Genomic DNA, 27,686 nt, shown 5'->3' with positions numbered 1-27,686 from the left:
ATTGTGCTCACTGAAACATGGCTTAATAGCAATAAACTGTCTAAGCAAATTTTCGGTCCACTATACAATGTCTACCGGTTGGATCGATCTGCAACGAACAGTAATAAACTTCATGGCGGTGAGTTCTTCTGGCCGTTAATTTAAGAATCCTTTCTCTTGAAATGTTTCCCCTTATTGGACTTACAATAGAACAGATCTGGGTGGCTGTTTCGTTTAGTTACCATACTATGTTCATTGAAGTTTCATACGTTCCACCTGATCTCACCTAGGACTCATCGGTGATTGAATAGCATATTTCATCGCTAATTTGGATTAATGTACAAATGAAACCTAAGGATAATATTAGGCTGTCAAAAAAGTCCTGCGGTATTTTTTTTGAATTTTCATTTGTTCATAAAATTAGTTACAATCATCTGTTTTAAGTCAAATATGCGCCGTTTTGTTCGATGACTTGTTCTCAACGAGATGCCAACTTCATAATACCCCTGTTATAGAAGCTCGCTTCCTTATTGGCAAAAAACTCGGATAGCCAATTTTCACAGGCCTCTTTTGTGGCTAACTTCTGACTACCTAGCTCGTTCGCCATGGACAAAAACAGGTGGTTTGCGCTTCACGTTGTCGTAAGTGACCCACTTTTCATCGCCAGTCACCATCCGCTTCAGAAACGGGTCGATTTTGTTGCGATTCAGCAGCGATTCACATGCGTCGATACGGTCAAAGATGTTTTTTTTGCGCCAACGTGTGTGGCACCCATACATCGAGCTTCTTTGTGAATCCAAGCTTCTTCAAATGGTTAATAACGGTTTGATGACTTATCCCCAGCTCTTGGCCGATGCTACGGCTGCTACTATGCCGGTTTTTCTCGGCTAATTCAGCGATTTTGTCGCAATTTTCGACGACAGGCCTTTCGGAGCGTGGCGCATCTTCGACGACCTCTACACCAGAACGAAAACGTTGAAACCATCGTTGTGCGGTGGAAATGGAAACTGTATCGGGTCCATAAACTGCACAAATTTTATTGGCAGCTTGAGATGCATTTTTGCCTTTGTCATAGTAGTACTGTAAAATATGTTGGATTTTCTCTTTATTTTGCTCCATATTTGCGACACTATAACTCACGAACGACTTAACCAAACAAAACACTGTCAAGGACTATATTATAGCGCGCAAAAATACCTTTCCAACAAGCTATAATATGACTCGATACAATGAATACAACTAGACCTACGCGCTTACAACGACACCTCGCGGAAATACCGCAGGACTTTTTTGACAGCCTAATATTATCTTGCTGGGTGACTACAACCTACCCAGCATCAGATGGATCCTCAATACCTCGAACTATTTTCATCCTGATATTCTACACTCTGCTATGCACCGACAGACCGAGTTTCTACTTGACAGTTTTAGCTTCACCGGTCTATGTTAATTGAATGGAATTGTCAATGCTAACAACCGTATCCTCGACCAACATTCAAATTTTTGTTTCGGATCTATGATCTGTGAAACAGTCTGAAAGAAGCAGTCGACCAGAGGTAGTTAGATTGGAAAAAAAAAGAGAAATTGTGTTCTCTCAGGACAGCGTCAGGCCACACACACGCACACACACACATACACACACTCCAGGTGAGATGTTCCAGGAACTGGATTGAGAAGTTCTTTTGCCTCACCCTTATAGTTTGGACTTGACACTGGGTAATTACCACCTTTTTCTGTCTATAGTGCAATTACCAATAAAATTGACAAATGACAAAACATGAGTGTTTTTGATTCGAATGAAAGTTTGTTTTTCGTTTGGGTTGGAGGAAATACGAGTTTTCCACAGCAATTGGGAATTTTTTGGCTCAAGCGTAAATTTTCAAAAGGGCGTATCGATTTTTCATATAATTTCATATAAAATGGAATGTAAAAAAATTTTAAAAATATTTTGATAGTAAAACTATTTTTGACGAACTTTGTGGAACATCGTATTTTTATGAATGTTCGAAACATCGAATTTTTGTATGTTCACAACCAATTTTAGCCACAAATTCGAATCAAAAACACATGTTTTTAACATCTGCATCTTTAGGAAGATTTAATTTGGAATTGCTCTATGGCGAATGACTTAGTTGATGAAAAATTAGATCATTGATCATATGAAAATCGACTGACTTATTTTTTTTTGTAAATATAGACGAGATATTCTACCTTGTATATTTAAAAGTTCTGTTAGTCGCTCGAAAATTCATAGCTCGAAAACAAAAATAGATGAAAAGCTAAAATTCTTATTGTAGGTACACCCGGCCGCTTTTTATACAGCATTTCGCTATAACGGCCCTCTTCAATTCAGACATGTTTTCCATTTACGGCCTAAAATGTTTCGTTATAACGGCAAAAAATAGGTATATATACATACTAGAGTGCCAATGAATGTATGGGAAAAAATCGACCCTAAAATTTCAAAAAGTTACCCTATACAAAATATTCACCACCTCGAAAAAACATCCTATGCAAAATATCAGGTCAATCGGACTTAAGGGATAGTGGCACAAAGCGGTCAAAGTATGAGTTTTTTGAAAACCGAAAAATCACCCAAGGGGGAAGTAAAGGAAATCGGGGTTTTCGAAAAAAAAATTTGATGTCAAATGTCTATTGTCTATTGTTTACTATTGTCGCAGATGTCAAAATTTAAGTTTTCTGAAAATCGAAAATCACCCAAGGGGGGAGTAAAGGAAATCGGGGTGTTAAAAAAAATTGATGCCAAATGTCTTAGAATTGCATGAAACTTCGAGATTTACTGTTATCTCAAAATTTTTTTTGTCAAAAATTGGCTTTCTGGCGCTTGGTCGCTTTTTGTCTGAAAAGTCGATTTCTGACGAATTTTTTTTTTCGAGATATCAGTAAATCTCGACGTTTCATGCAATTTGAAGACATTTGGCATCAAAAGAGTTTTCTCGAAAACCCCGATTTCCTTTACTTCCCCACTTGGGTGATTTTTCGGATTTAAAAAAACTCAAACTTTGACCGCTTTGCGACAATAGTAAACGAAGTCCGATTGGGCTGATATTTTGCATAGGATAGTTTCGTAGGAATCAACATTTTTAATCGAGTTCGCTTTGAAAATTCGAGGCTCACTTTTCCCATACATCCATTGACACTCTAATACACATATTCCATGTAACATGAAGTTGTTTTATTTTTGTTTCATATTTTGTTTATGTTATGTATGTATTTTTGATTTTGATTGACACTCTAATACACATATTCCATGTAACATGAAGTTATTTTATTTTTGTTTCATATTTTGTTTATGTTATGTATGTATTTTTGATTTAAATGAATTTAATTTTTGATTAAAATGAAATGAGGCGTCGTGCACAAATTACGTAACGTGATAAAGGGGGGGGGGAGGGGGTTCGTTACTTGCGTTACTTTCTCTGTATTAGAGATTGGAAATTGCGTAACGTAGGGGGGAGGGGAGGGGGTCCAAAATCCGGATTTTTAGCGTTACGTAATTTGTGCACGACGCCTAAAAATGAAAAAAATAAAATGCATTTTGAATGATAAACCATGTTACATATTTAACAAATTTGAAACCGATCTGATTGAATTTATATGAATTTGTATTAGAATAATTGACGGCTTTGCGGCCGAATTTGGGGGCACATATCTAGGCCGTAAAGTGAAGTATGAGTGTATAAAAGTATCTAAAAGTTATTCAGAATGGTCCCCCATTCACACAGAGTCGTAAACGCTTGCACTTCCAATTGCGGGCTGCTTCCATTTATGTTTAATCCTTTAACGATGGCTAATTTCGATAAGAACGTGTACAGTCCCGCTTCTCCAATTTGGTACAAAGTGAAGAATCCAGTGGACTGAGGCTACCGGATGGTCAATCATCTGCGGAAATGAAGTCTGTTAGGTTTTTTGCTAGCCATATTTTTTAACCGGTTCAGGAATTTTTTGTATCGTTCCATCGCCCGTAAATATTCCCGCAAATTCAGAAGTATGCTGCACTTCGAAACGTTCATTTCGACTGCTAGATGTTTTTTGGCGAAGAAGATTGCGCCGAATGCCTTTACGAACGTCATGACATTGTACAGTCGTTCCGACCAGCGACAAGCCGTTCTTTCTCTTGGAGTAAAAATAATATCCACCACTCTCCTCAACTATTAAGACTTTAGGCTGGGTGGCGGCCACATATATTTCACGAAGAACGGCATATGTTCCTGCAACCTCTTCTGATTGCGGTGCGCGGTGCCACATTTTGTTGAAATACAACATTTGGCTTCGGAACGTACTGCTATTTGATCCACGGAAGAACATAAAGGGTTTTTCAATAAGAGCGCTACAAAACTTTTTTTTAAATAAAACAAAACGGTTTTGGATATCAATGAAATTCTTTATTCATGTAAAAGTACGTTTGATACCATTATGTATGGAACTCGATTTCTTTTGTATGCCCACCACGGGCGCGCTTGCAGAAGTCCAGACGCTGAACCCAATTTCAGATGGTTTTCAAGCATAAATCGGCCGATACTGCTGCAATTTCACGTTCGATATTCGTACGAAGTTCATCAATCGTTGCTGACTTTTTGACATAGACCATAGACTTGACGTAGCCCCAAAGGAAATAGTCTAACGGCGTCAAATCGCACGACCGAGGCGACCAATTGACTGGGTCATTTTATGAGATAACACGCTCACCAAACTTGGTTTTAAATAAATCGATCGTTAGTTCGCTGTGTGGCTTGTGGCGCCGTCCTGTTGAAACCACATATTATCCAAGTCCATATCATCCAATTCGGGCCAAAAATATTTTGCCATCATTGAGCGATAGCGATTCCCATTCACAGTAACGTGCCGGTCTTGATCATCACGGAAGAAGCACCAAACCGTAATTTTTTCGAGATGGTAACTCATGGATTGCTGCCTGGCCAATTATGCATATTTTTTTTATAGACAAATTCAGCCAGAAGTGAGTCTCTTCGCTAAAGATGATTTTTCGATGAAAATTTGTATCATTTTCAAGTTTTTGCTCAGCCAAATTCACGAACATACGACGCTTCTGTTGGTCAAGCGGCTTCAGTTCTTGCGGCAATTTGATCTTGTAAGGATGTAGGCCTAGATCTTGTCGCAAAATTCGCCCCAACGACGTCACAAAGATGCCCAACGCTTGAGAACAACTTGTGAGAGACTGATTTGGGTCTTCCTCAATTGATGTGCTAGCGGTAGCAATATTCTCGACACTACGGGCACTTCTTTATCTCACTGGCACGGGAACATTTTGTACTGTACCTGTGGTTTCACGCTCAATTGTTGATCTAGCAGGACGATTATGACGACCATAAATTGGACGTAGCGCTATTGTAGTTGAGGCGATTGACTCTGAAATTCGGTAGTAAATTTTAATAATCTCGACTCGTTGTTGGATCGTATATCTTTCCATTATGAAATGGCAAACCTCACTGAAGAGAAATGTCAAGAGAGCGGGAAAAATATGGCGTCGTTTGCTGTCCTTATCGGTCTACTTTTATAGCGTCCCTATTGAAATAGCTGTTACAATAGACACCGTTTCTCACGATTATCGTTAAGCTGAATTCGAGGGAATGATCGCTTTTTTTATCATATCAACTGGGATGATGACCTTCGGGATTGTGACACGAACTCAGCATCATTCGAATATTGTTGTTTATGCTGTCGATCGATTCATACCAAAGAAAATTCCGTCTCTACCTACTAACCCACTTTGGTTCAATCTTCGACTGACACTAAGGTCATGTAAACGTGCTACTTTGAAGAAATTTTGCAAACAGCGTACGGTCGTGTCAAAACGGATTTCTAACAACGCATTATTACATCGTATAAGCGACTTAACAATCGGCTTTACCAAGCCCATCAACGAGAACTACCAAACAAATCCGAAAAGTTTCTGGAGACACGATAATGATCCACGGAAAGAGTCAGAGTTACCTTCTTCTATGTTCAGTGCAGGTCGAGAGGCAACGCATACGGTGGGAATTGCTGATCTATTACGGTCGCAGTTCGCCAGTGTTTTCGTCAACGAACATTTATCCAGAGACCATACCTCAGCTGCCGCTAGGGAGGTTCCAATACATCGTACCATTAGGTTGGATCTGCTAATTTCGGGTGATGACGTACGGAAAGCTAGCCTCTGTCTCAAGAATTCTGTCTCCGTTGGTCCAGACGGAATACCTTCGCTAGTCATTAAAAACTGGATTGAAGTTTTGTTCTCACCAATGGATGCTCTTCGACCTCTCGTTGGTATCGCTGCTTTATGTGCAGTCTCTAAACTAGTTGAACTGTTGGTGCTGGATTATTTGAAGTACAATTGTTCCTGCTACATTACCTCTGAGCAATATGAGTTTATGCCAAAAAGATCTACTACCACAAATCTCGTACAGTATACATCTTCAATCATACGCGAGATGGTAAAGAGATATCAAGTCGATGCTATTTACACCGATTTCTCGGCAGCGTTTGATTAAATTAATCATGACATTGCGATTAACAAATTAAGATTACTTGGCTATTTCGAATTGTATTCTGTATAACGCTCACGCAGTTATACTAAGCGTTCGCCGCGACGTTTTGAAATGAGTATTTATCGTTGGTCTGTTGCGGTCAGATAATGATTGTTGTGCACTGTTGCAACAGCTAAACAACAACATCAGACGCGAGAATCTATGTTCTTTCGTACGAACTACGGTGCAAATGGGCCGATAACTGGCACGTGCAAGACGTTCAACAAGGGTTATAGTTGTATCGATTTCAATGTGTCCCGTGCTTAAGAATTTGTTATAAGGTATTCTTTTAATCGATTGATTGTTTTTGTATTTAGATCTTTTTCAATGTGTTCGCGTCTAGCTTAAGATTGGGTTTAAGTAAATGCAGTGGCGTCGAGTGAAGCTTTTGCACCCGGGGCGGAAGAGTTGATTTGCACAACCTCCCCCCCCCCGGTCTGAAATCATATTTTTTCAATTTCTTCATATAAATTCGGTTAATTCTACACCCCTAAAACCGTGCACCCGGGGGCTGGCCGCACCCTCCTATTTGTTTTATTTTTACTGAACTCGAAAAAACGTCTGAAATTCGTGTCTCTACACTAGAATACTCCCTTAAAGTTCAGTAAATTTACATTTACTGTAGATTCTTACCTTTTCCAGCACTTAACATGAATACAGCAAACAAAATAGTTGAAACAACTGCAAAAACTGAAAAATTCACGATGCTTGTTTTTTATAGAATTTGCTAACGCAAACATTTTATAATTGGTTTTGACTGTCACTTTTTTGCATTTTTTTAATATTATAAATTATAGGCTGTATCGATACCTGTAAATGATGTTAAAATGAAACATGTAACCCAAAGAATGTGCACCCGTGGCCGAGTGGTTAGCGTCAAACCTAACATGCCGGGAGTTCGGGTTCGATTCCCGTTCTGGTCGGGGAAATTTTTCTTCAAAGAAATTTCCTCTGACTTGCACTGTAGTCACGCGTATTCTAGAGCTTGCCACTCAGAATGCATTCAAGGCGTGTTATTTGGCATAGAAATCTCAACTAAGTACTAATCAAAATGACGCAAGTAATACTACGTTGAGACGGCGGAGTTCCTCTAGGAACGTTAGTGCCATATAAGAAGAAGAAGAACCCAAAGAATGTAAGGGTTTTCATTTTTCAATGATTTTTATGTTATACATTTTAGTAGTTATTTTAGTAAATTTACGTTAAAAAATTAAGTTTCGGGTTGGATCAATAAATCCAAGATTTGAGGCCTACACTTCATGTCACGTCGAAAATTAGCTGAACTAGTTTGGCTTGTTCAAAAGAAAAACGTGATATTCGTTCGAACTACAAATTATTAAAATATAAACAAAATATATTAAATAAGTGAAATACTAAATGAACAAAATTATCAACCCGCACAAAATTCGGACAAAGTCTTTGTTTTTCGTTTCAATTTTAAATTAAAACAAAAAGCTCATTGAAATCAGCGCATAATTGTGCGACTTTATAGTTCACCACCAAACCATCGTGCATGCAGTTAGGCTGCACATGTAGCCGTGGTAAAATGAGCAAAAGCCAAAACAAAGATGTGCTCCATATATCGTCCTATATATTCGCACACTCCTTTTCAAGATGGGTTGAGGTGTTACTTCCTGCCGATTCGTATACAATTCAACGTCCGGTAAACTTAAATGCCAGAGTGCCAAAACAAAAATGAATGGATGCATACAGAATTTATTTTCACCAGGTGTATCAAGATATTTGTTGGTGGTGTTGAATACTACTCTATCGTTTCAATACAGATATTCAGCCGATATCACAATTTCAATTTTGTTTCAACAATTGTTCTCTCTTCAATTCTTCCAGATTCCACAATGAAGCTCTGTCTTTTCCTCGTAATTTTCGTATACAAATGCAGCAACTATTACTCCTGTGTCGAATATGACTTGGCGGATTCAAGTCAGGTGGAAAAGGATTTTACATCCCCATTCGTTTATGATCAGGAAAAAGATGGCGACTATATCTCCAACAACGGATTAGTGTTTGAATTTCGAAGAAGCATCAAAAGTGACAACACCGAGATAGAAGCGAGAAGACGTAGTGCGTTGGATAAAAATTTCATGCGCTTTGGAAGATCCGACCCAACAACTCAGCAACGCGCAGTGCGAGCAAATCTCATGCGATTTGGGCGGGCGGATCGGGGATTTTTACGATTCGGCAAGACACCAAATGGTGTTCCATATTCGCTAGTTGGCGCCAACAATCCAAAGGATGATTCGGATGATAGCAGTGAGGAAACAACATTCACGAAACGAACACCCAACTCTTCGGAGGAAACCGAAATAAGTGAATCCGGCGAGCAAATTAAACCGAAACAATTAGTACAATTTCGCAGGGAATCTCCTAAAAATCTTATGAGGTTCGGCAAAAGAGGAGAGGATGACGATTTCGTCAGAGTGAATCGTGCTAATCTTATGCGATTTGGTCGGGCGGGAAACGGTTCCAACAGAAATATGCTACGCTTTGGTCGGGCTAGTGCAAATATGATGCGTTTCGGTCGAGCGAAGGGAAATTTAATGCGATTTGGTCGTTCAGATCCTCGATTTTTGAGGCTTGTGAAAATGGATAACAATTTTATGCGATTCGGGCGATCCGACAAATCTTTAAAACCTACGAACAACAACAAAACACACACATCGGAGATAACTGCTGATGACAGTGAAGATGCAGTGATCGATTCCACACGGCTGGCAACAGATAAATATGACACTTCGCTGACGAAACCATCCGACGACGATTATGAAGTTTATCTACGTGAAGAGGACATTCTTGTTCCAGTTCACGTTAGCAATCATTAATGTTTTTTCCAGGTACATTGCAAGTGAATGATGATGATGTAATCTCAAGAGTGAAACAAAATCAGGTTGTTAATGTAATAAAGAAATTCGTGCAGAATTAGAAACAGGGCTGGGATTAACAACCTTATTTTGATACGATGAGGCAAAATCTCCGACGATGTTTGCAGTTCTCCAAAATGCCAAGCACAACTAATAGACTAACAAGATGAACTATTGATTTATTATATTTATAAATTTTGCAGAGTGATTCTAGTTGTTATTATCATTATCATCTGAGCCATACAAACTGTACTTAGAAATCTTAATAAAAATATATGCATCAATGTTATCTTTATTGATTTTCCAAATCCGACAAAGAATCTACGTCTTGAAATCGTTTGTTCAATTCAAGAATTAAATAAATTCGCTGCTATTTTGGGGTTTCACCAGACCTCTTACAGGTAAGGCCAGAATATCAAAGAGTTACCCAGGAATTTTACAAGGGTTTCTTTTATTTCCCTTCGCGAGAAACTGCCTGAAGAATCCGCATACATGCTCCAGAAAGAAGTACACAAACTCCACACCGCTAAGAAAGCTGCATCCTAGGAATAAAGCAGCGGCGCCTCCAAATGAAACTGTATTAAGGAAAATTTTGTTAGTCGTTGATCGTTGATCATATATGATGCAAAATGGAACATTATGAATCTGTATGCGTGTTTCTAAATGCTGAGTCGTTTAAGGTTATTATATTTCTACAGGTTCAGCATGTTCCATACTCTAATTTAAACCTACCGATAAGATCGCTCAAACTGAAAAGAACACTTCTTTTGATTCGCCTCTTCGGGAAAAACATTTCGACTGAGAGTTGATTGTTGAGCTGAGGGAATTTCTAAAAGTGTTGGATTGCTGATATTTACGTCTGCGTATAGTATTGCTACAACTTACCATCACTTTGACAGATCTCTGCGTGAACTTGGTTGACTCGCATAGGCTCATGCAAGGACAGCTAGCATAGTACCAATCGTTGAGCTTTTCCGACAAACATACCATCCCAGAGGCGTCGCATTTCTTGTGGTTTTCTTAAAAAATATTTCGGGAGAGAACAACACAATGTATTTGTTTAACGAAGTGTAATAAAGGGTGTGTCACATCAAATTGCATCACGGAAAAAACGCTGTAGAAATTCGCCCAGTAGACCGATCCTTTTGAAAATTTTAGACAGTAAAATAAAAACTATTAAACAACTTTTGGCATTTTCTTTTTATTCATACTTCGAGCCCAAGCCCGTATGCTCGCACCTTCCTCTTTACCCCGTCCATAAGGTTCTGTACAACGTCAGGTTGTAGTTTTTTTTGAACAGAAATCCATTTTCTCTTAAAGTCCGCCTCCGATTTGACAACTTTTGGGTTTTTCCGGAGGGCCTGCTTCATAATCGGCCAATATTTCTCTATTGAGCGAAGCTCCGGCGCGTTGGGCGGGTTCATTTCCTTTGGCACGAAGGTGACCCCGTTGGCTTCGTACCATTCCAACACGTCCTTTGAATAGTGGCACGAAGCGAGATCCGGCCAGAAGATGGTCGGGCCCTCGTGCTGCTTCAATAGTGGTAGTAAGCGCTTCTGTAGGCACTCCTTAAGGTAAACCTGCCCGTTTACCGTGCCGGTCATCACGAAGGGGGCGCTCCGCTTTCCGCAAGAGCAGATCACTTGCCACACCATGTACTTTTTGGCAAACTTGGATAGTTTCTGCTTGCGAATCTCCTCCGGAACGCTGAATTTGTCCTCTGCGGAGAAGAACAACAGGCCCGGCAGCTGACGAAAGTCCGCTTTGACGTAGGTTTCGTCGTCCATTACGGCAATGCGGCTTCGTCAGCATTTCGGCTCGCGTCTTCCCCACCATGTTTTGCCTTTCATCGCGGTTAGGAGCCTTCTGAAACTTGTATGTACGCAGGCCCTCCCGCTGCTTGGTCCGCTGGACGAATGAACTTGACAAATTCAGCTTATTGGCGACATCCCGGACCGAACTTCTCGGATCACGTCTAAACTGCTTAACTACGCGCTTGTGATCTTTTTCACTGATGGAGCATTCATTTTTGCCGTTCTTCACCTTCCGGTCGATGGTTAGGTTCTCGAGGTATCGTTTTAGTACTCTGCTGACCGTGGATTGGACGATTCCCAGCATCTTACCGATGTCCCGATGTGATTCTCGAAATGAGTGCGCAGAATTAATTCACGACGCTCTTTTTCGTTCGACGACATTTTTCCAAATTTACGAAAAATTGACAGTGAAGCATGGCCAACGTGATCTATACACTCTTATCTGATTATAAGCGAAACCTGAAGATATAATTCCCAAAAATTTAATTTCTACAGCGTTTTTTCCGTGATGCAATTTGATGTGACACACACTTTAGTAAATGAACATTTACGCAAATGCTTTAAATCATATCTGGTAAAGTTAGTGTTTCATCAGTTAAGTAGCATCGGTCCGTACAGTTGCTGAACATTTCGAAGTCTTGAACACTTCAAACAGCTTTGTTATCCTCGAGTAAATTCATTCATGCTTCGAAAAGTGCAACGAACTCCGCCTCTGTTGTAGACAGTGAGACGCAAGTTTGTTTGCGTCACGCCCATGAAATAGTGCCTCCGCAATATTGGAACTCATATCCGATGTTAGGTATCCAATCGCAGGGGCGAATTGACTCCAATCACACTGGATCGTCCGTCTTATCGTATCCAGGATGTATTGACACTGTTAACACTTTTGCGTCTTGAATACCAACTGAAAGGATAACGTCTTCGATAAAACAAAAGGCCATCAATAGTCCAGAATCTTTTGTTGGAGTAAAAAAGTAAGCCTCTCAAATCATTAAGTTAAGCCAATGCACTCGATTCATAGCTGCAGCCGAGAGTTGGAGATATACAACTCTCGGCTGCACCGATTCTTGACAAGTCCTGCTCCATCTGGTCCAACCATCTTGCTCGCTGGGTTCCTCTCCTTCTTGTTCCTACCGGAATCGATGCGCACACCATCTTTGCAGGGCTGTCGTCTGGCAATCTTGCAACATGCCCTGCCCATCGCACTCCTGCAGTTTGACGAATTCTGGATGCTGGGTTCGCCATAGAGTTGCGTCAGTTGGTGGTTCATTCTCCTTACTCCGTTTTCCTGTATACCACCGTATATTGTTCTGAGCACACGGCGTTCGAAAACACCAAATGCTTGTGAGTTGTTTTCGAGCATTGTCGATGCTCCGATCAGTCCCTCCTGCTAGCATGTATTTAGTCTTAGACGCATTGATCCTAAGCCCAACCAGCCCTATTTCGTATTTCAGTTGGGTATACATGTCCGCTACCGTCGCACGAATTCTTCCGATTATGTCAACATCGTCGGCGAGGCAGGTTGTTGAAAATCGTACTCCGCATGTTGAATCCCGCTCTCCGCATCACACTTCCCTGTGCCACGTTAAAGAGCAGACAGGATAGTCCATCGCCTTGTCGAAGTCCCCTGTGAGTCTCGACCGATTCCGACAGATCACCTGAGATCTGCACACGTTAGGGCACGTCCACCGTTCATCGTTGCCTGAATCAATCTTGTCTGCTTTCGGGGAAAGCCGTGTTTCGTCCATGATTCTCCATAGTTGTCATCGATCGATTCATCACATGCGGCCTTGAAATCGACGAAGATGTGGTGGGTGTGGATCTGATACTCACGGCATTTTTGGAGGATCTGCAGCAGTGTAAAAATCTGGTCCGTCGTCGAGCAACCGGGCATGAATCCGGCCTGATAACTTTCCACACATCTACTTACTATTGGCGATAGACGGCGATAGATAGAATTTTGTAGGCGCCATTCAGGATCGTGATTGTGCGATAGTTCCCACAATCCAGCTTGTCACATTTTTTGTAGATGGGGTAGATTACCCCGTCCATCCACTTCTTCGGTAGCTGTTATGTGTCCCAGATCCTGACTATCTACCGGTGCATACACTCTACAAGTTTTCCCGGACCTTCCTTCAAGAGCACCGCTACGGGGCCATCCTTACCAGGTGCTCTGTGGTTCTCTAGCTGAGTAATGGCCTCCTTAACTTCACCCATCGTTGGGGGTAGTAGGGTAACACGGGGTGAGTTGGACCCCTTGAATTTTTTATAATGTCATCTTCTTTTATTGTTGTACCTAACGTAAAAAAAACTTTGGTTAAATTCGACAGGTGGAAGGAAACGATAGCATGAATACAGCAAGCACATTGATTGCCAAAAAATGTGAGTTTTCCGATCGTGGTTTTAAGGTTTTTCCCGCTGATTAAACTGAAAAACAACTTTTCGTGTATTGTGCAGTAAAGTTCTGTTCGTCTACAGAAGAGGAACAATTTGATGCAGCGAAACTGTAAGTTTGATAACAATAAATGAAATTAATTGCATTTTAATTTTTGCATGTTAAAGGGTGTGTCACATCAAATTGCATCACGGAAAAAACGCTGTAGAAATTTAATTTTTAGAAATTTGGAAAAATGTCGTCGAACGAAAAAGAGCGTCGTGAATTAATCCTGCGCACTCATTTCGAGAATCCGGAGTTGTCACATCGGGACATCGGGAAGATGCTGGGAATCGTCCAAGATGTTAAAAAAAACTACAACCTGACGTTGTACAGAACCTTGTGGACGGGGGAAAGAGGAAGGTGCGAGCATACGGGCTTGGGCTCGAAGTATGAATAAAAAGAAAATGCCAAAAGTTGTTTAATAGTTTTTATTTTACTGTCTAAAATTTTCAAAAGGATCGGTCTACTGGGCGAATTTCTACAGCGTTTTTTCCGTGATGCAATTTGATGTGACACACCCTTTATGTGGGGTGACATGGACACGTTTCTGTGGGGTGAGTTAGTCCTACAGATTTGAGGCTTTTCTTTGTTCTAATTGATTTCAGATGCCGCTGAATTACTAAAAAAGGATGGGCAGACAACGTTAGAAAAAGAAGGAGCTTGAAATGGCAACGCAGGCCATCAAGAAGGGATTTTCTTTGACCAAGCATCGAATGCGTTTGAAAATCCTCGAACAACAGTGAAAAGATCCATACAGAATTCGAGATGGTCTCGATCCATTTTTTCTGGTCTTGAATCTGGCCAAGACACCTGGTATCGATTCCAGAACACTGTTATTGATTGTAACATTATTCCAAAATACTTTACATAAACATAAGTATGTTTTTTTCGATGAAACACACACAGTGGACCAAATCACCCCAAAGGCGGTCCAAATCACCCCTCCCCCCAAGTTTTAATGTCCAAAAAGCATCTCTTTTATATTATGATATATTTGGTAGTTTGAAGCTTCTTATAATGATTAAACATTATTGATTGAGAGAAAACATGTGTCGCTCAGTGTTCAATGTGACATTTTTTATTTAGACCGTATTGGTTTGGAAATATTAGGCGGTTTGCTTAGGTGGTCCAAATTCCCCCCTTTTCCCCTTCGTCGTTGTGTTCACTGCACCGGTGCAGTCCTCATCATGGCCGTTTTGGTTTCCTGTCTGCGCTCTGTTCCTGTGTTCATCGTAGTGTTGATTTAACCTTTCGATCACCTCGCGTTCGTTCGTCAAGATGTTTCCTTCCTTGTTCCTGCACATTTCGGCCCGCGGCACAAAGCCTTTGTGCGAGGCGTTTAGTATCTCGAAGAACTTCCGCGATTCGAGAACGATAAAGCAGCTCCATTGCTTCTTTCCCATCCTTTTTTCTCGAGAGAGATTCCTTTTTTGTGTTTGCTGCCCTCGCTTCATTCTATTTCGTTCCACGTTTTGTCGAGTCGCTCGTTGCAACATGGCTGCGCGTGCTGCATCCTTCTTGTTCAGGAAGTACTTCAGAATCATTTGCAGTTTTTGCATCAATAACAATGTGATAATTGGGTAATTTGGCATCAATTCATAAAATCCAGAAAGCTATGGCATGGTTTAATAAATAGGGGCTTCAGAATTCGGACTGGTAAGCTTGTTTACCAAATCAAAACCCTATCAAAAACATATGAGGAATGATCGTACGAATAGTAGATGTAGCTTACAAATAGTATGAGTCATTTGAAGAGCTTAGAACGAGACACGCATTACAACATTAGTAAAGGAGTGAGAGTGTTTCCATCTGGTTCTATAGTTACGAAACACTGAAATTTTAGTTTTTTTTTTTAATGTTTTGCGCCTCAACACAACAATAAAGTTCAAATGGCCAATGTCTTATAAATGAAGATAGTTATTATATCCTACTCTGTATACTTTAATCCAAACGATTTTTATTTTTTGTTTATTTTAAAAAAGGGCAACTATTCGGATCAGAAAATTCGCCGGTTAATCGAACCAACGAAAAAATAAGCAGCGGTCCCTGACACTCAACACTAAACCTGTGAGTGCTCAGTAAAAGAACGGGAAGCTATGGAATTAGGACAGGAAGTAAATTAAATAAAATACCGTCTCGTTGGGAAACTATAATGTGGTATTTTGCTTTTTCCTAGGCTAGTTTGGCTGGATTTAGGCCGATCCTGGGAGGGAAAAAAAGTTCATGCAAGCAGCTAGGACGTAAGCTTACCAGTGTTATATAACGCACATCACTCAATCCATCGTCGCCCTGACCATTAGTATAAGTTCATCCAGGAGACTGCTATCATCTGGCATAGCTGGTCTCGAGCGATAGTTACGAATGCCGATTACGAATCGATGAACAACTGATGCATGCAGAGCCTGCAGAACTGCGAAAATCTGGTCATTAGTAGCACGGATGTCCCTGAATCCCTCCTGGTATTGCTTTCGCATATGATGATAGTCGAAGGCATATAATTTGAGAGTATACTTTTTAGGTATCGATCAGTAGTATAACAGTTGCTAGTAGTTGCAGCAATTCAACTTGTAGCAGTAACTCTAAAAATGGTCATTACTACTGCATTTCAGTAGTTCGTTAGACAGTTGATCTCCCTGTTATAGGTTCGAAGCTGGTCGTCTTCCGTGCGGGATCAGAGGAACGTTACTTTCGTTCTCAATTACATCGTTGAGATAATCGGCACAGTACGAAAGCTTGAGTTATTTATAGATTCACATCATATATCAACGCGAAAAGAAGGACTTATCCCGAAACCATGAGCATAAAATAAAAATATTGAGCAATCAAAATGAAGGTCGAAATTTCAACATAAAATTTTGGACACTCTAACCAGTGGGGCCATATTATTTCACCATCCCTTCATCTCTGTCGCATCCCGAGCAGGGTTGCCATAATAAAATCTGTGTTTTTGGTCTGAAAAAAAAACATTCTATCTTAGTTTTGTCTCGAAAACTCTGTATTGAAATCTGTATTAAAGTTTAATTTTGAAGTATAATCTTTGCTTTAGTATCATTGATTATTGATTAGACGATGTTGATGGTATCCACGTAAAGCCAGCAAGCATATACACTGTAGTAAAAATAAAATGCTTCTTTGAACTGTAATGAAAGTTCATTCATTCACTGACCCGCATGTAATTCTGAGGATCTACACCAGCCTTGTACGGTCTAAACTCGACTTTGCGAGTGTAGTGTGGCGACCGCAATACGATCTGCATATCCAAAGATTAGAAAATGTCCAGAAAAAGTTCCTGAAGTTTGCGCTGAGGAATATAGGATGGAGAGGAGAACACCTGCCAGTATACGAAGATCTCTGCTGTTTAGTAGACATGGATACTATCAAAAGTAGACTCAGAATCGCGGATATGACTTTCTTCTGTAAACTATTGAGCGGACGGATAAGAAGTCCGTGTCTCTACGAACGGATAAATATTAACACCAGCCCCGTTTCTCTTCGTCGCCGGAGGGTTTTTGATCCACCTCTGAGGTCCAGAAATTACACCCAGCACGAACCTACAACTCGATTCATGCGTGAGTTTAACATGCTGCAAGAAGTGATTTCCATAAATATGACAACAGAAGAAATTCGAAGAAGACTACGATTATTTTTAAGAGGTCAACTAAATGTATAAGGGATGATGTGTTTTATTTCTGTTTTCATGTTTAGTCTTTATTTTATTTTTTTTTATCTTTGCTTATTTTTCGTCGGCCTATTTCCGCCACTTTAGTGCCAATCACCGACATCAGGGAGGCGACTCCACCTGTTCCTACCTATCAGACTCAACAACTCATGAGCCGGGCCAACTTCTTTTACTTCCGCTCCGAAGGAAGACGTAACCAGAGATTTTTCGCCTCAGAAAATCCCAACGACGCCAGCTGGGATTGAACCCAGGCCGATCGGATTGTGAGGCTGTTACGCTAACCATACAACCACTGGCGCCGTCTGTTTAGTCTTTATGATGAGTTTTATTTTCCATGTTTAGTTTTTAAGAAAGATAACGGGCTTGCAGCCTATAATCTAATAAACATTACATTACAGCTGCCAGGACATCCTGCTTTACATTTCGTAACGCAAATACCTTCATTATAATAAATTTCAAGTACCCACAGAAATGTAATGGTTGTAATGAATTAAAAGGTCACTCAATGAGGCGACAATCCAAAAAAAATAGTCAACGCTTGAAAAGCGGACACTAATTTACTTTAAAGCTATTGCTTAGTATATGAATAGGACCGTAATTTTTTATTCTAAACAAATTAATCGGGTATGTTTTTATTTAAATTTCTATGTTTTATTCAAACTTTCGTCATTTAACCATTGTATGATTCAGCAGATGGTTCTAAAATCTATTGTTTTGCTCTCAGTTCAGCTCAGTTCAGTCCAGTTCAGTAGCCTCTGTTTCTACAGCTTCAACATCGATGTATTTATCTTCAGATGCGTTCCAAAATCTTCAACGTCTGGTCCTGCTTCATCAGATTTGATGTACATATTACTCGTGGCATATACTGCTCAAGAGAGTAAGATGGAGTGTTCTGGTTTTCGAGTTGATCTGAGTGAATTCGGTTGTTTCAGTTTGTTTTGTTCGTTTCAACTACCAATAGCAAAAAGTAGTTCAAAAACAGTTAAATAGGGTTGGTAATCAAATCGCTCAAATGATTCAATTTTCGTTTCATTTTTTGGTTTCAGTTGTAGTTGAATCTTTCTAGGTTACTCTCAATAACGGCCATTTTGTTACGGGTGCATTCAGCAATTTTAAATGGTTTGAGCATAAATATTTCCTGAATTGAGTTAATACCTTCTTTTCGCTTTTAGATGAGCGAAATATAACTCTAAATATCTAGACCGCAATGTGTTTTTTTCTAATACAAACTAGACCGATTTTAGAGTCCGTGTTAGGGAAACGCCTTGCGGTCTAGACAAACATATAAGAAATTAGAAGCTCTATTTTCAACGCTATTTTAACATATTGGTTATAGGAAATTTCATATTGCCATTGCAATTGATTGTTAGTTAATAATCGATTGGTGCAAAAACATTATGAATCTATCTTGAAATGTCTAAGCATAAAGCACTCAAAATTGGACAATTTTCGTGACGCGACCAATATCTTTGGTTCTTTTAGATATTTTCAGTCCTTAAAAGAGAATATGAATGTAAAAAAGCGACGATTCTACTTCAAAAAGATTCAAATGCTATTTGAAAAAATAGCTGAGAGGGAAAAAATATGATTAACATCAAGCAATAACTATTATTGGGACATTATTTTCAAAAATCTGTAAATTCTGTTTGAAATCCAAAAAATCTGTATTCTTTATCTACAGATTCCTGGTTTCAAAAAGTCTAAGAAATCTGTAGAAATACAGATTATTCTGTAGATATGGCAACTCTGATCTTCGTCAACTTTGACTCCGTCGTATCGAAACCACTGTAGTGACAAAGCTGTATGTATGGAAGAACACGTTTTTTCATGTACTCTTGCTAGTACATTTTGAAATCCATAGTCTTGTTTGTTACGAGAACCTGGGTTTTCAAACCTGGGCAGATCATAAACTTTCTTGCGAATTCATCGCAAAAACGAATTTTGACTTGCTGAGGACATCAGCTTGACCAGAGGCTTTACTGTTGTTCGGTAAGCTGCCCATAATCCATCTACGCGTACGTTTCGTCATCCATGAGAATATATCCTTCGTACTTCATACGAAGCCAATATCAACGAATTTGCGATTTTCGAACCTGAAAGAGGAAACATTTCAAAACAAACTGCTGTCAATACATTCCGATGCTGTCAAAAAAAAGTCCAGTAAATGACTCGAGCATTCTTCCACCGCGTGATCTCTCTGGTGGCGCTTTTTCTTTCGCAAGACAAAATTTTAGGAATAAAACAAAATTGGATGGACACAGAATAAACGTTGAACACGAAAAAAATTTTAGAGTAAAGTTATGCTTTCTATTTTGATTTCTTAATATATCGGATATACATTACTGGGTTGAAAGCCTATCGGTCTTACGTGTGGCCATATCCCATTGCTTGATTTTTTTCCGGAACACTGTTCATCATACCATCAGTTATTTTCCTAGTTGACTGAAAGCCAAATTCATTTTCGACAATCGACCTGTACTCCTCCTCACACTCCTGTACTAGGACTTTGAAAGATGTAATAAACCCCATGTTGCTCCAGAAAAGGCAGTAAGCTGCCCTTTACAAAATTTTGAATCCTGGTTTCAGAAGTTACGAGAGTGATATTTATCAGATTGCGGCTACAGATTGCTTGTCAAACAAGGAAAGTTTTTGGGAACATGGACCTTTTTTTTATTTTACAATCTCCCAGGCATTCTGACGAATCGAACGAGGTATAAAATCTTGTCCAGAAATTTGTCCGAAAACGACCTGAGGTTCGTTTCATTATCCAAAACGACGCAATTGTATTTCATCTCGTACAGCGCTGATTTGAATTATACCTAATATTTTGAAAAACTTCATGGACAATATTTTGAAAAACAATAAGTGTTTATAACCTATATTTTGCTATTGTATCTCGAATTTGTGAAGCACTCCTCGTGTTCGGCTGCACATAGTTCAGAGTGACAAAAGCCAAAAATCGATATTGCCCTTGCTTTTGAATATTGACAAATAATATATTATTCATTGAAAGATAAGAAAAGGACATTCATTTGAATTTTCACGTGTATATTTCAAAGCATAGATTTTAAAAATTGGTGAACCTCACCAGCAGTATTGCCACATTGTTTGTTTTTGTTGGGGCAAAACAAAAATCTATCTTATTTGTACTTTTTTCCAAAAATTTGTACCATCGAAAATATTTGTTGTACAGAAAAAAACATGAAACATGAAAAAATACTCATTTATTTACTACAAATACTACATTCATATTTGCAAGTCATTCGTGTGTTTTATGATGCTTATACATAGTTTTTATGAATCTAGATTGCAGATTTTCATTTATTCAAATCTTCGAGCTGCCGCCACCATGTTTATTCAAATCTTTTGACCTCAAAATAGCGTTCATCGTATCGTTGCTGTGTCGATTTCGAAGCTTTTTTTTTGTTCTGATTATACAGGTAAACTTCGATATAACGAAGCCAGCCTTTCTCATGATGTTTCCCTTCGTACTGTTGATTAAAGTATGATTCATTCAGAATCCGGAATTACAAAACCAGCTGTATTTCGGGATTGATTGAAGGTACAAAACTTGTTTTAGCATCACAATACAGATAATTCATTGTTCTATCAGAAAACAAATATTGGATTTTTTTTTCCTTTTTACAAACAAGGCATCGAAGCGCCGAAAATGCGAGCGAACCGTCAATTCTTTTTAGGCATCCAATTTTTGTACACCGACCCTGCATATGCTCGTTTTCTGAAACTCTGATTTCCTTCCTTCCGGTCTACTGAACAAAAAATAAATAAATAAATAAATACATGTACATGTACACGATTAAAACCCGGATCTGTCACAGCTAAAATGCTAATGAACCTAATAATTGAAAAAATGGGATAAAAAAACAACGTTAATGCTTGTCAAATTGGAAATGTTTCTGGGATTTAACATTGCCGCAGTTTTGAGCGTCAGAATCGAATCTATTTCTCATTTGCTTGATCAGCTCCATGAAAAAACTGCGACAAATATCCTCTGAAATGATCTGCTTTTCGCAGTCAATTCTTCTGATAATTTCTCCTGCTGTTATTTCAACCTAAAAATTCTTGCCGCTTTTCAAATTCAATGGCATTGGATATAGAAACAACGTAAGATTCCTTGCAGATATTAGGAAGAATTATCAAATAAAAATCTTTCATCTCTTCATGTAGCATCGTGAATTCAGGTTTTTCAGCCTGGAACAAATGATTCAATCTGTTGATCTGTGGCAAAACATACGTCGCACCGCCCGACGTGAATCCTTCCAGACGATCCTTGTTAGGAATTCCGTCCTTATGAAACTGATCGTTGCATTGTAAATGCTTTTATGATCAGCAGCACCAAGCGATACAGTGGCGTAAAAGTCGTCATGATAGGAAAAAATCAGTACCAATCTGTACTTTTTGACGAAAATCTGTACTCTGTACCGTACAGAATCTGTACCAAAAATAACGAAAAAATCTGTACCATTCCAGATAAATCTGTACGTGTGGCAACACTGCTCACCAGTTTTGACGAGTACTATTTTTATATTTTGGCTCGTGGATATTATATCACGTAGAATAGTTCTACAAGCGATGAATACTTACGAATATTATAGAGAAAAGGAATACACCCACATGCTATGAGCGCTCTTCTCACTCGGCAATCGACTTTGCACAGATTTGCAGTATGAATCTATTCGATGAAATTAGAATAAGTGATATTTTGTTTGTGCTTTTGATACCGATATCGTTTTGATTTGAAATTACAGAAATGCGAAACTCACCTTAAAAATGGATGATGTCTCGTGTTCATAGATACATTTACGTCTGGCCGGAGTAAGGTACCTTAAGTTGTTAGACGCAACTATTTGGTCTACCCAAAGTGTTACCTCTACCAGCTCGGTACCTTTCATTTCACTGCTTATCGTATCTGTGGCCGTCATAATGTCGTCTTCTTCGTGAACATACTAAAAGGTAATTGAATTAAAACCATTTGAATTCTTATATACATATGAATAATTGAACAAACTACCAAATATATTTTAACGATTCCGTAGGCACTGACTATCACGCTTGATTTACAAAGATCGAATGAAAAGCAACTATCTGGCCATGTTCTTTCGTTATAGTTTATTGTGTTACTATAAATGCAATATTTTGTAAATGTGAAGCAAACCATGAAAAAAAAATCAATTTACCTAGCATTTTGCAAATACGACAAATTTGAAGAGGTGAAACACATGCCCATTTCGGTGATAACCGGCTGAAAATTACTCGACGGTAGAAAACCTATATATCTAACGTTCCAAGCTATATCTAGCATATCGATGTTAGCCAAACTTGTATCTCCCATGAATGGTTTAAAAGCAGCTAAATTGCCATATGATGCGTTCGCTGTGGTCTCTACGAAGTTTGAATAGTAGTCGAATTTTTCATTATCATTACTAACATTCCAAAGTCTGAAAATATTTTTTGTTTAAATTTAGTTAGGTAGAAAAATAAAGTTTCATACTTGAGAATTAGAGATTTCGATCGATTTCCATCAATATAAGACGGACAAATCGTCACAGCCGGCGGGCGGTAAATCCAGTTTCGGTAATCTGTCTGAACAGTTAGAACAGTTGGATTCTCCTGATACCTTGTCCAGGTGGTCAAACAAATTGCATAAGAACAATAAATTGAAAATATCACAATCAACGCCCAAATGATTTTCTCCAACCAATGCCGATCCTTCGCAACCAAATGTTGCAATCCATGCACAGAAGATTCCTCAGCGCATGTGTTTAGCAATTTCATGCTAGAAAGGGAAACTAAACAACTGCAAGCCACCCAACCGTTAGAACATAATCACGTTTTACTTAGAACTGACCGTCAGACCCGAAGCATCGGAAATTAGTTTCATTTAAATGCAATGCCATGATTGTGCGCATGGATTGATGTGGAGAAGAAGAAACAAGAAAAATACATTTCCCATTAACAAGATAAACATGTATTACAACCATAATCATCATTAGAATGTGACTGTTGATTAAAAAACAATGATTCGCCCACAGAATGAGTTAAAATTGTGTAATTAATTTGTTTCAATAGCAAGGCTATAAGATAAAATCGTGTGACCGGTGCATCAAGGTACTGCTGTGACCGAGACTCTCCAACAACATTAGGCTCCCATTTCCAAACTCGTGTTAGGAGCCACATTTTCTAATCGCATCTTATGCAATTCTTTCGCATTGTCTTTCAAATTGCCCTGCTAGACAACACAAGAGCACGCCGGTTCACGGTTCGATTTAACACCGCAGCTAATTTACCGTCCGATAGCTAGTCAAGGTTTAGAACGCCTTCAATTTCACAGCAAAGGCCGGAAAGTTCAATGAAAAGAATAACATAGCGACGTGTGTATTTTTTTTCTCTCCCACATTAGTACTGCTCCGGAATTAGGTGGAGTCGCCTTATGTTAGGAACATATGATTGTTATCAATAGTTTTTTATCATACTTTTGGATCTGTTGATCAATGAAACAGTCCTTCAAGTTTATATGTTTTCATCAAACTTATTTCTAGTAAAATATTCTTAATTTGAATCATTCCAATCTAGTTCAATGTAGTAGTAGATGAATGATATGCATATATGTATTTAGAAATTAACACAAATTGTAATGGTTAAAAATGTTGAAATAATTGGTTTATACGCGGCGAAAGTTGCCAAGTATTGTCAACCACTATCGTTTGATAATACGTTCGTTGTATTTCAGTTATTGTGGCGTTATGTTAGAGTGGCTTTAATCAAATTAAGAATATTCAGACCGGACTTGTCGGAATTTTGTCGGTGAAAATTCGGCATCTTCTGGGCTAGATGATATAGGTTTTCCACGTGTTTCATAGAAGGGGGCTTATCATCCTATATAATTTATGGCCATATCATCGACAATAGTTTTTGAAGCTCGGCAACAGAATCTGAAGCAGAAACCCGTCAAACTCACCTCCATTTCTTACAACTGTTTGCTGCTCAAAAAAGTAGTGTCTATAGGCACAAGGGTATTTAAAAAATAAACAAAAATATGTGAATATTTTTACAGTATACAGTAAAAGTAAAAGAACACACATTGTGATGTAGGACAAAAATCATTCGATTGGATTTGAAATTGCAAAAAAATGCAGGTTTTGGCCAATGTTCGATGTTCAGTCGTTTCCCAGAAAATAATATATAAAATATATAAAATATATAATATCTATGACTGGCAATATGAAATCTATGAGATCGTTTAAAATTCGCCATAGAATTCTTCTGCTTAACAAATCAAGTTACAGGGCGTGAAACAAAGTTATTCTTACATTATTTATTAGAAATTCATTGTTGAAATGAAACCAATATTTATTCGGAATTCAGTCTGGAAAATAGCCGTTATTGAATTGAATGCATTTTAAAAATAAAAACATTATTGATTTAAAATTCATAGTGAATTAACTTTTAGACAACTATTTATTTTTGTTGCTTTCTCTGCTTGGGTTTCGATTCTGGGGCTCCGACGCAAGTTAACCTTGGGTTACTGTAGCTTTTTCTGCAAAGCAGCTTCCAACCAGGGATTCCAACCTTCCTGATTTTTCAGGATTTCCCAGACTTTTTGGCACGTTCTCTGGTACCCTGACAAACACTCAATGTTGCCTGAATTTTCTAAAATGATCCTGATTTTTCCCGATTTTCGAACATTTTACTTCATTGCTATAAAAATTATCCGTACTAAATATAGTGTGATCCCTGCCAAAGTTTTTTCGGTTGTAAATCAGAAATGTCATAATATCCATAAATGCTTTCCGTTTCGCACTTGCATAATGCTTACTCTTCCTTTCGTTCATGGACTATCTACTCCGAAATGATTCGCGTTATCAGAAGAATAGTGTCGACATTAACACGTTTAGTCCCGACTGATGTAGAGAACCGACAATGAACTTTTCATCTGGCCCACGCTATTCCCAGCTAATTGATAGTGGACTTTTCTAAAAATCACGATTCTCACGTGGATTCAAGGTTAACGATTTTGTTACGCGGATGTTCCAATTAACGCGGGTTTTTTCACGAGGAACCTATCCATTTATTTATCAGCATGATATGTGATAAATTAAATAAAAGCAACGAAAATTATTTGAATTTGAAAGGAATTCTGTAGCTTAGTCAATAGATTTCCAATTCGTAACTGCACAAATTAAAGGCAGCAGTATTCTCTCGAGTGCAAGAACTTCGACTCTAGATATATCATAAAAATACCTTGAACAGTCGTGGAAGCAGTCATGTTCTGGGAGGATAAAATTTGTATAAAATTGTATGTCTGCCTATAGAAAAGATATTTTTAGTTTCTCAAAAAATTGATAACGAACATTCCGGAAAACCCAATATGGACTATCCTGATCCTGATCCTGATCTTTATTTTCATTCTCCCTGATTTTTGAAAATTATATTAGTTGGCAACCCTTATTCCAATTGCTATTTAATTAACATGCTTGTGATAATTTCGAATCGCTAGCCTTTCCTTCACTGTTTTGTTTCGGAAGCAGGCGTAGCTCAGCTGGAGATACCTTCGCTGATTTGTTCAGATTGAGTGGTTGTGCTTGCAGATCATCCTTGCCATTTTCCTCCTAGGAGCACATTGAATCGGCAGTAGAAGAAAGTGCATTGGGTTTTCTGCCCAAATATACATGGTTAACGTAAGCACCAACAAGATCAAAATCCATTTTTTTACTGATTCACATTCTTCACTATGTTATACATACGCTAAACATAAAAACATGTTATGTTTGTTCGCTTCTCAAATTCATCTTATTAGAAGCAAAGTTATGTTTCGAAATAGGATACATATGAAAATATAAAAAAGGCACTCATCCTACATATACTTTTTGATTTGTTTAAAATATTCTGATTCATTTCATATAATAGACAACAACGATTACTTGAAATGAACATATCTTGTATATAGTTCAAAAATAGTTTGCATGATGTAATTGTTATAGAACTATTCTAAAAGTCTTCACCAGCTTCTTCGATTGCTGAAGAGCATGACGTTCTTGAAATCAAGCTTTAAGAAAAACTGTAAAAAAACACTGGTGATTTGGCTTGATTTTCATCCAGTAATTGTTTCGTTCCACATGAATGCTCGAACAGGACCGTTCTGATCTGTCACCCAAAAAAGCAAAAGATTCATTTAGTGCAGTTATCCAAGGAATTATTATATAAAAACAGCATAGGCTAATGTATTCGGAAAGAAAGCACAGCATATATCCTGTGGTACTCCTCTTTAGTCTTCTAGCTGAACCTCGTACGAAAATTGTCCCCGAAAGTCTTGTATTGAGCTTATTTAATTCTCCTGACCAGCAAATTACTTGTATTGACAGTTCTTCAAAACGGGCTTTCGATAGGAGACCCTCTTTTCTTAACGCTAGCGATTTTCCGCTATCCAGCTAGAAGAACCAGGTCGCTTCGAACCAGAACAAGACATACTTGTCATCGAGTATCGATCCAGAACGACAGGTTGACACGCGGTTGGCAGATCCATATCATTCTCAGTTCCAGCTTCGGAACTAGTATAACGGCTACAGCAAATACAGGACCACTTCTTCCGGACATTATAGTATTTATCTCCAAATTCGTTACATGTAATCACTAGAACTGTCAACCGTCGAAGAAAATATGACGTTTTGATCCCTATCAGGTGAGTGAGATGAGATCACCAACATAATACCCAAGTTTTACATCAAGATTGCGAATAAACGCAAACGCGACAAACACATTTTTCACATAAACTGGCGTAATGCGTTTTTCAGTTGAATTAAAATAACAAAAACTCATAAAATTTCTCCGGCCCACTTTTGACCGTTGATATTTATTGAATGGACAAATTATTTTATACAAATTGTTCACAGTCATGATTATTCAGCAAAAAACAAGAGAAACTCGTTTACTTGGCTACGTCAACCATGCATATTTGGGCAGTATTGGTAAAACAAAATTCTATTTTGGTATTAGGTGATAAGCCATCCTGGGTTGTATGCCATCCAGTTCATACATGCGTCTGAATAGTGAATTTTCAAATAACTGAGATCCAGAGGATGAGTGCTGTGGTCACTTTTTTGGAAGTTCTTGAACCATTCATGTATACAGAATCCAAAACAAGCTAAGTGTTCCTGAAGACGCCTCATTCGAAATCAGATGACTTTGACGCCTCCGTTTGAAAATGAGAACATCCGTGGCCAATTCGCCCCTCGCGGCTAAACTTACTTTTTCGACAATATTTTTCCATATTGAACTGATGACTCGGAAGAAATGCGTGCAGCTTCTTACCTTTGGACATATTATCGCAAT

At 38.6% G+C, this 27,686-nt stretch overlaps 2 protein-coding genes across 3 annotated transcripts in view; one reads left to right on the top strand and one right to left on the bottom strand.

Moving 5' to 3' along the window:
- The window catches only part of LOC129770762 (FMRFamide-related neuropeptides), a 67,051-nt gene extending 57,361 nt beyond the window's left edge, over nt 1-9,690 (top strand). For both annotated transcript variants that reach the window (XM_055773814.1, XM_055773815.1), the window contains exon 2: nt 8,376-9,690. In XM_055773814.1, the coding sequence (XP_055629789.1) occupies nt 8,376-9,367 (992 nt within the window). In that variant the 3' untranslated portion in view covers nt 9,368-9,690. The remainder of the gene's footprint in view (nt 1-8,375) is intronic.
- LOC129770763 (pickpocket protein 11) lies at nt 9,616-22,978 on the bottom strand. Its single transcript, XM_055773816.1, has 8 exons — nt 22,849-22,978; nt 22,535-22,795; nt 22,369-22,477; nt 22,121-22,303; nt 21,942-22,029; nt 10,292-10,425; nt 10,139-10,223; nt 9,616-9,981 (listed from the first exon to the last, which is right to left on the bottom strand). Exons 2-8 carry the CDS (start codon nt 22,687-22,689, stop codon nt 9,830-9,832), a joined length of 906 nt encoding a protein of 301 aa, XP_055629791.1. The 5' UTR covers nt 22,690-22,795; nt 22,849-22,978; the 3' UTR covers nt 9,616-9,829.
- Between the last annotated feature and the right edge of the window lie 4,708 nt (nt 22,979-27,686).

This window comes from Toxorhynchites rutilus, chromosome 2 (assembly GCF_029784135.1).
Source record: "Toxorhynchites rutilus septentrionalis strain SRP chromosome 2, ASM2978413v1, whole genome shotgun sequence".
Taxonomy (NCBI): Eukaryota; Metazoa; Arthropoda; class Insecta; order Diptera; family Culicidae; genus Toxorhynchites; species Toxorhynchites rutilus.
Note: the sequence above shows the minus strand (reverse complement) of the source record. Positions and strands in the feature narration are given on the sequence as shown.

What these genes read in the sequence shown, in the direction of transcription:
- LOC129770763 (XM_055773816.1), bottom strand. Translation starts at nt 22,689, where the DNA reads ATGGGAGATACAAGTTTGGCTAACATCGATATGCTAGATATAGCTTGG. An exon ending in AGACATCATCCATTTTTAAG is followed by an intron (nt 22,030 to 22,120) that starts GTGAGTTTCGCA and finishes TTCATCGAATAG; the next exon opens with ATTCATACTGCAAATCTGTG. An exon ending in CAGTTTGAGCGATCTTATCG is followed by an intron (nt 9,982 to 10,138) that starts GTAGGTTTAAAT and finishes TCCTTAATACAG; the next exon opens with TTTCATTTGGAGGCGCCGCT.